Source organism: Pezoporus wallicus, unplaced genomic scaffold (genome assembly GCF_028554395.1).
Source record: "Pezoporus wallicus isolate ANWC-B61680 ecotype Strahan unplaced genomic scaffold, APGP_CSIRO_Pwel_v1 contig_10790, whole genome shotgun sequence".
Classification (NCBI taxonomy): Eukaryota; Metazoa; Chordata; class Aves; order Psittaciformes; family Psittacidae; genus Pezoporus; species Pezoporus wallicus.
The window spans coordinates 54,943-68,307 of NW_026640522.1; the positions used below are offsets into that span (position 1 = coordinate 54,943).

Sequence of the window (13,365 nt, forward strand, 5' to 3'; positions counted from 1 at the left end):
ACTCACCTGCAGAGTGTGTGGCTTGCAGCTCCATGCCAGAAGCACTGGGTGCTCAGTCTTGTCAACCCTCCCCTCTGGGCTCTGATCCCGGTGAGTCAAAGGCAGGAGGGCTGGACAGCTCTGCTTTGTGGCACTCATTCCTTCTCCTCCCAGGCCCTACTCAGGGTTAAAGACTCCTGCCTCCCAGCTGTGAAGACATGGGATTCCCTGCCAGTGCATCTGCATTCACCCTTGTTCCTGATTATAGCAGCAGCAACCCCGGCTGTAAGACCTGAAAGTTTGGTCACTGCTGCATCCAGCATCCAAGATGCTGATGCCAGGGCTGCTCACTCTTCTGGCTGAGCTGAGCTCCCCAGCTGTCTGTGTAAGCACCTAAGACACCAACACTACATGAAAACAGAACCAAACAGCCTCTGAGTCTGATCAGGACACTGGATCCCACCAACATGGCAAGCGGGTGACTCGGGCAGGGGAAGACAATTGTCTGCTGAAGACTAAGGATCCTGTATGAAGTATACACAGAGTATGCATACAGTCATTTTAGGATACCAAATATGTAGCTCAAAGGGTACTTAAAGCTGGACCTAACAAAGCACAGGACATTCTTTACAATATCAGGGTACGTGAAGATTTACTGTACTCTGCATTACCAAAGCTGCCCATTTTGGAAACAACCTGCTTTGTTCTAGGCAAGCAGCCAGCTCCAGAGGGAAGGAGGCTGTGACTACCACCTGTTCCTCCTGCAGAAACACAGGAATTTTAAGAGATGGAGGGACAAAAATGCTCCGTAACTGTAGTATAAAGAGGTCAGCTAGTCTGGAGGCAACACACATGCAGGCTGCTTCTGCACCTGTGTGCCTGAGCCTTGCTCACCTACTTTATGTGAAGGGCACAAGAACAAGAGACAGCAAGTTATTTTTAGTAGGAAGATACAATGGTTATTTGGGACACCACAAGATGGGCTCCTACCCCAGCAAAGCACCACAGAGAGCTGTGGCACGTGTGCTTTGTGTCACCTTCCCCATCTCCAGCCAGACACGTGGGCCAACCTGTGTGCTGTGTGCCATGACACTGGGGAACTCAGAATGATGTGCTCCAGGTTTTACATGGGCTGCATCATCCAACTCTGCTGAGCTCATATTCAGATCTTCTGCCATGAAAGAGGTGAGTGGAAAAACAGCATCCATGAGTGCTGCCAGCAGCTCTCAGTAATTTTCAGGGTGGAGGTGTCTGAGCATCCTCCACACTCGGATAATACTACATAATGCATGAAAGCTTTCTCTGGCTTTACACACACTCTTCAGAGGCACACGCGGGGCTGTTTTGGGAACACAGCAGACCAAACCTACCACGTGCCTGCTTTATCTCATATGCTGTACAATCTGGCCACTGCGCTCCTTATTTTAGCTTTTTTGTCATCCTTCACAAAAGGACTCAATCTTACTGTGAAACAGCTTCATGTACACACTTGGGGCAGTAGACTGGGTCCTATTACAAGCACAAGATGGGTGTCACATACTATGACCTGAGTACACTTGTTCCATTGGGATACAGACAGCAGATGTGCCACCCAAGTGCAAATGGGTTGTTTGTGCTTACCTACGTGGCCCCTTGTTACCCTCCAGTCGTTCCATTTCAGACAGAGTAACAAGCCCATGTGCTCACACTGCCTGATGGAGCTCTCGCAAGAGGAGACTTTATGCAATATTAAAGATGAACATGCTCTGCGGGAGCAGAACCTCATCAGGGCCTGAGGTCAGTGCCACTGCTCCCAAAGCAAACACAACAGCCACACAAGGACTTGTCAGCCTCACAGCTCCTACCAGTGTTCATACTCATTTACCACTGAAGACGGGAGCAGCCTGAAGCATTTTGGCTCCTGGTTCTAACGTGCTGTGATCGATTTTTCCAGTGTCTTTCAGGTGGCAAGGAGGGCTTTGGGCTATTTCATTAACTGTGAAAATGAAGACTAATAGGCTGTGTGACATCACTTTAACTGGGGTTATTGAAGGTTATACATTGCCACATGTTTGGTTTGGGCTCATTAAAGGTACTGAACCTCATTCCCCCTAAGGCCAGGTCCCTGAATGTGAAATCAGTTGCCAAGTGGGGTTGAATCCTGGTGCCCAGGCCCTGCAGAGCACAGTTCCTCCCCAAGAGCTCCTCAGGTTTTCCACTTGACCCAAAATTGATGCAGCAGGACTTTCCCACGTGCACAACACACTGGACACACTCCATGTTCTCCCACTCTCTAGCAATAGCAATGATGACAGGCTTAGTTACAATTAATAGTTAATGCTGCCACACACAAAAACATGACCTGGAGTCCATTGAGTACACACTGGCTCCTGAACTGATGGCAACAGTGATTTACAGCAAGCAGACATGATAGAGGTGGGGCAGGGGGAAGGGAAACCAAAGTGGCTTTGCTTTCTTAACTGGCCATTCAGCCTTTAGCTGCTGTGATTCCACGTGTACTTCAACAGAGCTGAAGATACAAGAGAACAGCTCTAGCAGCAGGTTCTCCTGCCAGATAGTGCTGAGGTTACTCAGCACCATGGTCTTAGAATCCCAGACTGGTCTGGGTTGGAAGGGACCTTAAAGCTCAACCCTGTCTGTGGGCAGGGGCACCTTCCACTAGAGCAGCTTGCTCCAAGCCCCTGTGTCCAACCTGGCTTTGAACACTGCCAGGGATGGGGCAGCCTCAGCTTCTCTGGGCACCCTGTGCCAGCGCCTCAGCACCCTCACAGGGAAGAACTTTCTCCTTCTTTCTGTCTTCCCAATATTACAATCTGTGCTCAATGCAGAAGAAACAAACAGCAAATAAACCCCCACTACCACCCAATGGCTGTGCAGTGAACAGAGCTGCCTAATGCAGAGAGTGTGTCACCCAAAAGAAGACTCTTCATTAGGAGAGCACAAATGCCTTTCTGTAGTCACTGGTCCATTATCCATACAACGAGAGGAAATGGCCTCCAGTTATACCAGGGGAGGATTAGATTGGGTATTAGGAGAAATGTCTTCACCAAGAGGGTTGTCAAGCACTGGAAAAGGCTGCCCAGGGACATGGTGGAGTCATCATTCCAGAAGGGACTGAATAAACATTCAGATGTGATACTCAGGGACATGGCTTAGAGGCGGCCTTGGCTGGTTTAACATTTGGACTCGATGATCTTAAAGGTCTTTTCCAAATAAATGATTCTACAATTCTGTGATCTTTCCTTGCTGGACAGTAGCACTTGGCTATCCAGGGTGACCTGATGTTGCAGGTGACAGCCGTATGGAAAGCAGGCAGAAGGACTTCCATCACATGGCAAACCTGGGACAGGTCTGCCTCTGCAGAAGTTGTAGCCTGGATCATGCTCAGATAATGTGAAGTTCATTCAGATGCTTTTCAGATGAAGTTCATCCCACATGCTTTGGATATAGTTTTACAAAGCCTGACTGACAGTTTTCTCAAGAGCTCTTAAACACATGGAGTAAACAATCTGAAAACTCATTCCTTATGTGAAGAAGTTCACTCCTGTGAAGAAGTTGGAGCTCACGCGTTACAAATCGCAGTCACAGAGGTTCACAGGAGACAACTTCCTGAAGCTTCTCAACACTAAGTGCGAAAGAAGATAGGATTTCTCACAAGGAATAACTTCAGTATTCCTTTTGACTAACATATTCATTTGGGGGGGGGGAGCAGAGTTATATTCGAAGAGAGTTGATGACTTCACCCTTGAAATTAAATGTCTTTTGATATTAATAGAAGAGTAATACTAGAAAAAATGCAGCCAAACAGAAAAGCTCATGAAAACCATACATGAAACCTGCTTCTATTGCCCTCTGCAAATGTTTCCACCAGTAGCTGACTCCTGAAAAGACCACGAATATGCAGGAAGAGCTTCCACAGTGTTCCCCGAAAGCTGTTCCTCCATGTGCACCACGCAGTGAGGGAACAGGCATGCTGGACATAAAAAAGTCTTCCCTGTGCCAGAAGATAAGCTGGGGACAACTACAGATGGAAAAAATGAGCACATGAAGTATAAATTCAGAGGAGAGTAAAAAAAAAAAACAGCCTGAACCTGTTCTTACAAACCTCTTCGGTTCGTAAGAATTCAGGAACTCAAGAAAGGGCTGAAATGAGGTTTCACATTGAGTATGTAACATCTGAGGAACCACAGGGCAAGTACTAGAGCCAGAGGGGTGGCATGAGGAAAGGAGACTATACACAGAAAGAGCTGGAAGCATCTAAACGTGCCTTCTTAGAGAGGCAAAGCCCAGCCGGGGGCTGACTTACATCATCGATGAGGCAGCGTTGCATGCCACCTCGTGTCTTCTCTGGGATCCACATTTGGGAGTGCTGCTGTTGGTCCTCTGTACAGCCGCAGCAGGATGAGCGCTTGTTCTCTCTGTTCCCACTGATCCCAGTTTAGCATCAGTGTGACAGAGCAGAGACCAGACACGCACAGGGATGAATGAAGTAACAGAGATGTGCTGGCACTGTCACCTTGCCCTGCTCCACAGCCTGATTTTATGGCAGGAGAGCAGGAATTACCTTGGAGGAGGTGCTGCAGCAGCCTCCCTGCCTGCAGCCCTCAGTGCCTGCAGAAGACAGTTTTCTGCTGGATTCATGACCTGAAGTGGCACATGTAAGGGCCCAGCAAATGCTAAAGCTGGTCAAGGGTGAAAGGTAAGTAGTGAGACCTTGTGAATTTCTGCTAACTCCTGGTTCTTTTAAGTATTTTCCCATTGCTGATGCAGTATAAACTAGAAATCAATCTGACAGCACAGCCCACACAATCCAGTCCTTCGAGTAGGGACATCAAGAGAACTGCTGGAGGCAGGAGACTAACCAGTCCCTAAGGGAATGAATGAGGTGAACCCTCTGGAAATGGTACTGCTCTGTGGGAATATCTGGTATTTCAGTGCTCTCAAAGGAAAACAACTGACTACAGTTATAAAACCTGAAACTTGGTCTGAAAAATGCTTTGTGAAAATGGCTGTGCATGAATATTTCATAACCATCGACTCCCAACTTCCAAATAAAGCTGCCTGTAAAGGAGCTTTTTCCATTCATTCTGGGGTTGACTTCTCTGGCTTGCACATCACTGCAATAAAGACCTTGCAATGGGAATTCATGGAACACATCTGTCAACAACACACAGATCTGAAGATTCCTGCTCGTGATGCTACAGATGTACTGGCTTTGCAGGGCTCAAAATGGCAAATATTCACCTCCAGCAGCAAACAGACTGGGTTTGAACAAACCCTAGGCAGCAGGAGCTGGTCACTGTTTCAAACCAGAAATGCACAGAGGTGTCCAGAAGTATTCAAAGGGAACTAAAGACAATGATGTTGTTGCCATTACTTTCTGCTTATCCCAAGACACACAATACACTGGAATGCAATAGCCAGAAGAGGAAGAACCAAACTGTGTGCTAAGCAGTAGAGAGATGGAAAATATCCCCTTTCAGCCCCAGAGGCTGTAACACACTTATCCACAATCCCTTCCGCATGTGCTGCCTCCAGATGTGCTCAGCTCCACCTCCATTGCCCTCCCTAGATCATATGCCAGCAGGAACCAGACCCTTTCAACAGATCCCCATGTGCACACATGATGTCAGGCAAAGCCATTTCAAAGTAACATTTTACAAGACCCCCAACCACAAAAGCCCCTAAATGTCACCCACTGGACCCTTCAGCCTGGCCACATGCCATGGCTGGGGCTGCCCAACATTCAGGGGACACCTGGACCCCAACAAACCAGAGAAGATGGCTCAATGACATACAGTTCGTAGTTCTGATCTTCTGTCTCTTGCTGCACCGACAGCTCCTCCAGTGTTGCATCGATATCCAGCTGATTGGTCTCTAGCTGCCGCAGCAACGTCTCCCTCTGAAGAAAGGAAAACAAGCTGGGGCTGAGCAGGACAGGTCACCTGTAACAGATCCCTGTGCACTGAGGGCACAATGAGATCTCGTGTCACCACTCTACCCACAGCAATGCATTAAACAGGAACTTTGGTTCCTCTTCTCATGGTGTTCAACACAGAAGCACAAAGGGAAGCAGAAGCAGCAGCAAAAGTATCCAGAAAGTCTCTGTGGAAGAAAGTACCTTGTTCCACGAGCTGCAGCCAACCATAAGTTAACAATGTGTGATGTTCAGACACCGCATTGCCAGTTGCATTTGGAGGACAGTTGTGTAACCCATTCCTTCTGAACTTTTCTTCTTCCCTGTGCTAAAGAGCAAGCAGGACCCAGCTGATGAAAACCTCACAGGAATTTTCACTGTCAGGGTGGATGAGTGAGCACAACCTACCAGCTCAGTAACATTTTAGAAGTCACTGCCCCTCTGCCTTCAGTTGCTGCCCCACAGATGGGGACAGACACTTCAGTCTATTTCAGATGGCAGTCAAGTGAAAGGCTTCACTAATGAAAACCAGGGTGTCCTCATTCAGTCCTTACCTTCCCACATTTCACTGAACCCAAGCAAAAACCTTAGCTGAGGGGAAGTGCTGGCTCAAAAGGCTCAAAATCAATTGCAAATGGTCATGGGACACTCTGAAAGCCTGGATGGCAACAGGAAGAGATCAATAACCCCTTGCACCTTGCTGCATGTGCAGGGGCACGGCCAGACCCAGGGGCTCCTTGTGGTGCATCCAGCACCCATGGCCCTGAGCTGTGCGGCTGGTGCAGCCTCGCTTTCTGCAGGAACAGGAACTGGACAAGCCACAGCTCCACTTCATGGTACAAATCCTGCCCCTTCCCATGGCTGCCCCACACTGGGCACTGCTGGCTCGCAGGGAGGCTCCGAGCAGGGGCACGCAGGGCAGCTCACACCCTGAATTCTGGAGTCACAAGTCCCAGTATTCAGCGCCTGGAAACACCAATCCTCCCTCTCCCATGGCCCACATGCTTGATGGCACAGAAAAAGGGACAGTTTGTGCTGTCATGAGTCACAGCACTGCACAGCTACAGCAGGGGCTGCACCATGACCCAGATGGGAGCAAACAGAAGAGAACCCGCAGGTTTTCTCCAAACTACCAAAATTCTGCCTTTTATAACTACATCATCCTCAAGATACATTTAACCTTTCTATGACAAATCCTTCGAAGATGAGCGTCAATAACCATAGTGAATCTCTAATTCCATGTTTGACAACACAAATGCTCACTGCAGAACGATCCTGTTGGAAGTAAAAAGCGCACAGGGGATCTACTACACAACTTACAGAATAACCCCCCTGTGGGAATACAAACATTTGTATAAAGCAGCGGCGTTCGGTCTCTATGTGCAGATACTATTGGCAATATAGAATTGCAGAGTGGTTTGGGTTAGAAGCGACCTTAAAGCTCATCCAGTTCCAGCCCCTGCCACAGGCAGGGACACCTTCCACTAGAGCAGCTTGCTCCAAGCCCCTGTGTCCAACCTGGCCTTGAACACTGCCAGGGATGGGGCAGCCACAGCTTCTCTGGGCACCCTGTGCCAGCGCCTCAGCACCCTCCCAGGGAAGAGCTTCTGCCTAAGAGCTCATCTCAGTCTCCCCTCTGGCAGGTTAAAGCCTTGTCCTACCCCTACAATCCCAGATGAACAATCCCTCTCTGGCATCCTTCAGACACTGAAGCTTCTCTGAGGTCTCCAGTCAGCTTCTCTTACCGAGGTTGAACAGCCTGAGTTTTCTCAGCCTGCGTAACCTGTACTTTCCTAGACACAACAACTTTGAAGCTATCAAGAAAGTGCACAAATTTAAAGAGCAAGTCACTCATCTGCCTTCTACAAAGCACCACACAGCAGTGTCTGTGCAGCCAGGGCACAGCCTGGGCCTTGCATGGAGCAGGCTGATGCTTAGCAAATTCTCCCACCGCTGAAATCAACAAGCAAGGCTTAAGTCATTTCTGTTTTGTGCTGTAAGACCAGGTGATTCACAGCAGTTCATAATCTTTAAAAATTCTCATTTACTGGAAGATGCAATCTTTCTTGAAATGTAAAAGCTTCTATCACCACTTAAGCTAATTTACTATTTCCAAGGCATTTAGATTCTTCATTTTTACCTTTGCCATTAGGTTAACAGCTTAGAGTGATCCATACTTCCTTTGCTGGGTCATTTTTATTTGCCATATTCATAAGCTCTATGCAGATGGAAGCCTGACTTGATTATCATGTATACAAAGAATTATGAAGTCATCAGTTAACTCAAGTTCCCTTTATTGTGGTAGACAGACAAGTACATCTCAGCAAAACATGCTGTATCCATTTAAACTTCCTCCACTAAACAAAGTGCTAATAAGGATCTTAGAATTCAAATTCTAGACTTTGGAATTTAAATTCTAGATGTTAGAATTCAAGATTGGAGAAATTAAGGATTCTTGAAGTAACAGATTTAATCCTTTCATGTACTCATTGTAAGCAGAAATGAGACAAAAAAGAGCAAGTTTTCTGCTTCTTTGTCCTTAGTTTCCTACGAAGAGTGAGATAAATGTGAGCAAATCAGCTGAATAAACAGAGACAGAAGGACACTGCTCTCCAGTGCTGACCCTGGCACTCAGATAATGTCTATTATTAAACAAGTGGTTTCCTTTCCTCATACTTTGCCATTAAGACATATCCCAGAGTTGTATTTATGTCAGTTTTCACAGATGACAGTAAATGAAGAACTCAGATTGACTCAGGAGACGCTTTCATTGCAATGCCACTTGTAAACCTTCATCACTAGTGATGGATTTTTCAAGTCCACTTTAGTCCATTTTAAAAAATAAATTCTCTTCTACCAGGCTGGTATTCAAATATTAAAGAAACAGCTTATTTTTAGCAATGACCCAAAAGAAGGGAATAAATGATGTACCACAGCCTCGTGCATTGGCTGGATGCCACTTCCAAGTGCTTCAGGGAAAAGGCAGTGCCAGTCGTATGCAGGACTGTCTCCTTCCAGCACAGCAGCCCAAGGCCTGGCTGACCTGATCCCGTTTGCCCAGTATGTGGGCCACCAGCAACACCTACAGCTCAACTGTGTGCCCAGGTGTGACAAGCTTCCCCTGGCAAGGAACTGATGCCTAACTGTAGAGCCTGGGCTGTGGGAGGGAACGTGCTCTGTGCTGGGGTATGAATTTCAGCCACTGCTTTCTGCATGAAAGATGCATGAATGTAAGCTGAACACTGTAATGTGCAACTTCAAACCAACACACAGCACCAACCCCGCAAAAGGATAGCCTGGAATCTCACACACAGTGAAACAACTCTTCCCCTTGGGAGCTCTGGGAGGGCAGGCCAAGGAACACAGAGAAACCTCAGTGGTTGACTGAGACTGATTAAATCATATGAGAACTAGTCTGGTTCAGCTTTCCTTAAGGGGAGACCTTAGAGCCGCTCCAGTGCCTAAAGGGGCTCCAGGAAAGCTGGAGAGGGGCTTGGGACAAGGGCCTGTAGGGACAGGACAAGAGGAATGGCTTTAACCTGCCAGAGGGAGCTCTTAGGCAGAAGCTCTTCCCTGTGAGGGTGCTGAGGCACTGGCACAGGGTGCCCAGAGAAGCTGTGGCTGCCCCATCCCTGGCAGTGTTCAAGGCCAAGTTGGACACAGGGGCTTGGAGCAAGCTGCTCTAGTGGAAGGTGTCCCTGCCTGTGGCAGGGGTTGGAGCTGGAGGAGCTTTAAGGTCCCTTCCAACACAAACCATTCCATGATTTTGTGTGCATTTAATACCCAACAGCATTCCTTTCCTTCAACCCTCTTTGTTCCAAAGTACCAGGAAATGACTCCTTTCTGGAGCCTGGTACTGGCAGGTCCCTCTGAAGGAATAAGTAGAACCTTTAGGAACGAAGCCTAGCTGCAATTTCCCTACAGATATGAACATGCTGAGGCCAGCAGCACTCCAAGGCAGGGCTTCCTGAGCAGCAAAACACCCTGAACCACCAAGCAGCAGCACGAAGCTCTCCAAACAAACCTGTGGCACAAGGACAAGTGGCTCTGGAAAAGCACATTCCAGCTGAGGTCTGACATCAAGTAAAGCCCCAAAATCAGGATGAAGCAGCCCAAAGCCTCCCAGTTTGCAGCGTCACCTGCCTCAGCACAGAACGGCAAGGGCAGGGATCTCCTGCACACCAGAGGGAAGGGAAACAAACCATCCCCATGTTGAACCCTGGGCTGTGATTTTATCAGACAGCACATAAAGCACCTGCCTGCAATCCCTGCATGAGCACAGAACTGCAGAAATTAGTTTTGGCATTGCTGGTTTAAAGGAAAAGCCAGGCAGCCATGATCTGATCACTCCCTCCTGGAGTAACAGGCACAGGACAACTCAGCTGCCACCTTCTGTGTCGAGGTTTGAAGAATGGAGCATACATTTACCAGCACTGTCTACATATGCCCGTCCAAATCTCCCCTTGCACATTTTGGGAACTAAACTGTAATGAGAAGTCTTTTTAGGCTTGTTTCTGTTGTGCTGAATTATTTAATCACAGGATGTTGCAGGCTGCGGCACCTGCACCTTCTGGACTATGCCCAGTGGCACTCAAGCTCACTAAGGTGAAGAACTGGTTACCCCATTCCCTCTCCCTCTCCCAAGAAACCAACAATGGAATCTCCAATCAACTAAAGGTTATAGCAGATTTATTTTTCCTACTTCCCTAAAGACCAAGACTTGCCCAAGAAGTTCTGTGGCTTTCGGACAACTCCCTTACCTCAGTGTCCTAATTGCTTTCAGACTCAGATCAATAGATCATGTTGACTTCTACACAGCACACCGAAATGAAAGGTCCCTGAAAACTCACATCCTAAAGCTGCTTCCAAGCAAACCTGATATTACAAATGCTTTGGTATTTCCTGCTTATTCCGATGGCTACGGAAATCACTGCATATACTGACTCTGAACAGTACCATCATGAGCAGCTTTCAGAAACAACCCTGGCAGGAAGGCTGTGCTCATGCTTCGATCTTTTACCAACATCTAACTGAGAAAAATAGGAGAGATCTATAAAACTGACAAAAGTAACCTGGGAACTAATTATTCTGCATGATTTCCACAAGACATCCCTTTACCATAGGAGCCAAATTATAAAACCAAACATGTAGCCAACACCACGCTGGTAGGCTTCCATCTACCGCACTGAGCAGCAAGTTGGGTTTGAATCTCAGATCTCTACAACATTCTCCTCTAACATTTATTGTTCAACTTCTTCTACTGGGTTTTTATACATTCAGTTTTCTTACCCTGGTGCTTTCTGCCCTGCAGCCTGAGGACGTGGTGACATTCACTAACAGATGCCACCTTCCTCTGACCTAGCATTCCAGTGGGGATTATTTGTATAAAAATACACAGAGATTCCACTTTCTGGTGAAAGATAATCAAGATCAACTGCCTGCTTTTTGCATCCAAGAGAAAACAAAGATACGTCATTATACGCATCCCAAAAAGCATATTCTGTTGATTCCAAAAGACCTCCCTATGGTCACCCCAAAGATCCTCTTCTAAAGCACCACAACTGAGAATCCCACCCTTCCATGCCCACTCAGCCAGGCCACTCCCTTCCACTCAGTCAGGCCAAACAGCCTCAGTTAGGAAGGGAACATGCAAGCTGGATCTGTGCCCAGGTAGCCGGCAGATCAGTCATAGGTAGGGCAAAGCTCTTCAGCAGCTGTCCCTGAACTGTTCAGTTCATGACCAAACTCATCCAAGTTTTAACTGAGCAGAACTTAAATACAAAGTTTAACAAACTTGGCAGCTCCACCATCTGAAGCAATTCTCTTGCCAGTGTTATCACCTCGGAGCCTTTCTCCAGAGGTGAGCATTTGTGAACCCAGCAGAGTGCTCTCACAAGCAGGGACATATTTAAGTCACAGGCATCAACATACTGACATAATTTTGTTGTAACAACACTTACAAAACTAAAAATCAACTCAGGATCCCTTAACAGCAAATGAAACCCCAAATTCCCACCTTAGAGAAAGAGAGAATGAAATACATCCCAACCACTCGGCACATCAAGTATGCCCTCAGTCTTACCTGCAGCTGCAAGAAGGGGATGTTGAAGAACTTGTGCAGGTACTTGAGGCCGAAGCTGTTCTTCATGGAAGACTCAGCATAGCGAAAATATGAGGAGCCAGGAGGCCTGTCTCAACAAAAGAGGTAGAGAGAAGAAAACTGTAGAGAACAGGAACTGCAGACATACAGAAGAAGCTCTTCCTCAATTACATAGAATCCCAGACTGGTTTGAGTTGAAGGAACCTTAAAGTTCATCCAGTTCCAATCCCCTAACATGGGCAGGGACCCCTTCCACTAGAGCAGCTTGCTCCAAGCCCCTGTGTCCAACCTGGCCTTGAACACTGCCAGGGATGGGGCAGCCACAGCTTCTCTGGGCACCCTGTGCCAGCGCCTCAGCACCCTCCCAGGGAAGAGCTTCTGCCTAAGAGCTCATCTCAGTCTCCCCTCTGGCAGGTTAAAGCCATTTCCCTTGGCCTGTCCCTACAGGCCCTTGTCCCAAGCCCCTCTCCAGCTTTCCTGCAGCCCCTTTAGGCACTGGAGCTGCTCTAAGGTCTCCCCTTCAGGAGCCTTCTCTTCTCCAGGCTGACCCAGCCCAGCTCTCTCAGCCTGGCTCCAGAGCAGAGCTGCTCCAGCCCATACCATGAGCAATCCTCATTTACAAGCCAAGCCCTCAATCTCCAATGTAGGCTAGGAGGCCATTCTGAGAAAATTCACACTTCTTTCCTGCTGAAGGGTGCTGCTGTGTTGCAGTGTCATGTGGCTGCCAGACAAAGAAATACCATGTCAGGACACTGGGCCACTGGTTTACTAGACTCGGGGTTTCCCACTGTACAAGCTGTTCATTTCCCAGAGAAGGTTTTGCAAACAGACCCACATAAGTCACATATAGAGATGAACTTGTAAAGAAATAACTGCACTATAGTTCAAGCCATGTCTGTGTGCCTGACATAGGGATAAACAAGTGAGAGACAAGGAAAATGAAAAAATAAAAAAAGCCTTAAAAACATAAATCCACAGAAAAAAAAGTACAATCTATTGGCTCCTGACCAACACATAGTATTTGACACTAAATAACAAAGCACCCGGCATCTCTGCCTGGCTGGCCAAGCAGGTATAGGACTTGGCTGTGCCCAGTAATGTTCTGTGGGGATGCTCTCAGAGGAGGCGCAAGGAAGACGGTTGCACTTGTTGGCTCTCTTGTAGCAGAATTATTTAGAATAGAGCAAAGTTGTTCTACAGGGGAAGGATTCTTTTACAAGAGAAAGATTATCCAGAAAAAATATGACTCCCTGGGATAAGCACATCTGAAAGGTGCTGCTTCCAGGAACACAGCTAAAACTGCCCAGGAGAGATCAAAGAGCCCATCATGTAAACTGAACCTGCTGCATGAGACACTCAAAGCTATGAC

At 47.5% G+C, this 13,365-nt stretch overlaps 1 protein-coding gene across 3 annotated transcripts in view; it reads right to left on the bottom strand.

Annotated features, from left to right (window-relative positions):
* Positions 1 to 13,365, bottom strand: part of RABL6 (RAB, member RAS oncogene family like 6) — a 53,595-nt gene that overhangs the window by 19,263 nt on the left and 20,967 nt on the right. For all 3 annotated transcript variants that reach the window (XM_057419280.1, XM_057419278.1, XM_057419279.1), the window contains 2 exons: positions 11,979 to 12,084; positions 5,778 to 5,881 (listed from right to left, as the gene is read on the bottom strand). In XM_057419280.1, the coding sequence (XP_057275263.1) occupies positions 5,778 to 5,881; positions 11,979 to 12,084 (210 nt within the window). The remainder of the gene's footprint in view (positions 1 to 5,777; positions 5,882 to 11,978; positions 12,085 to 13,365) is intronic.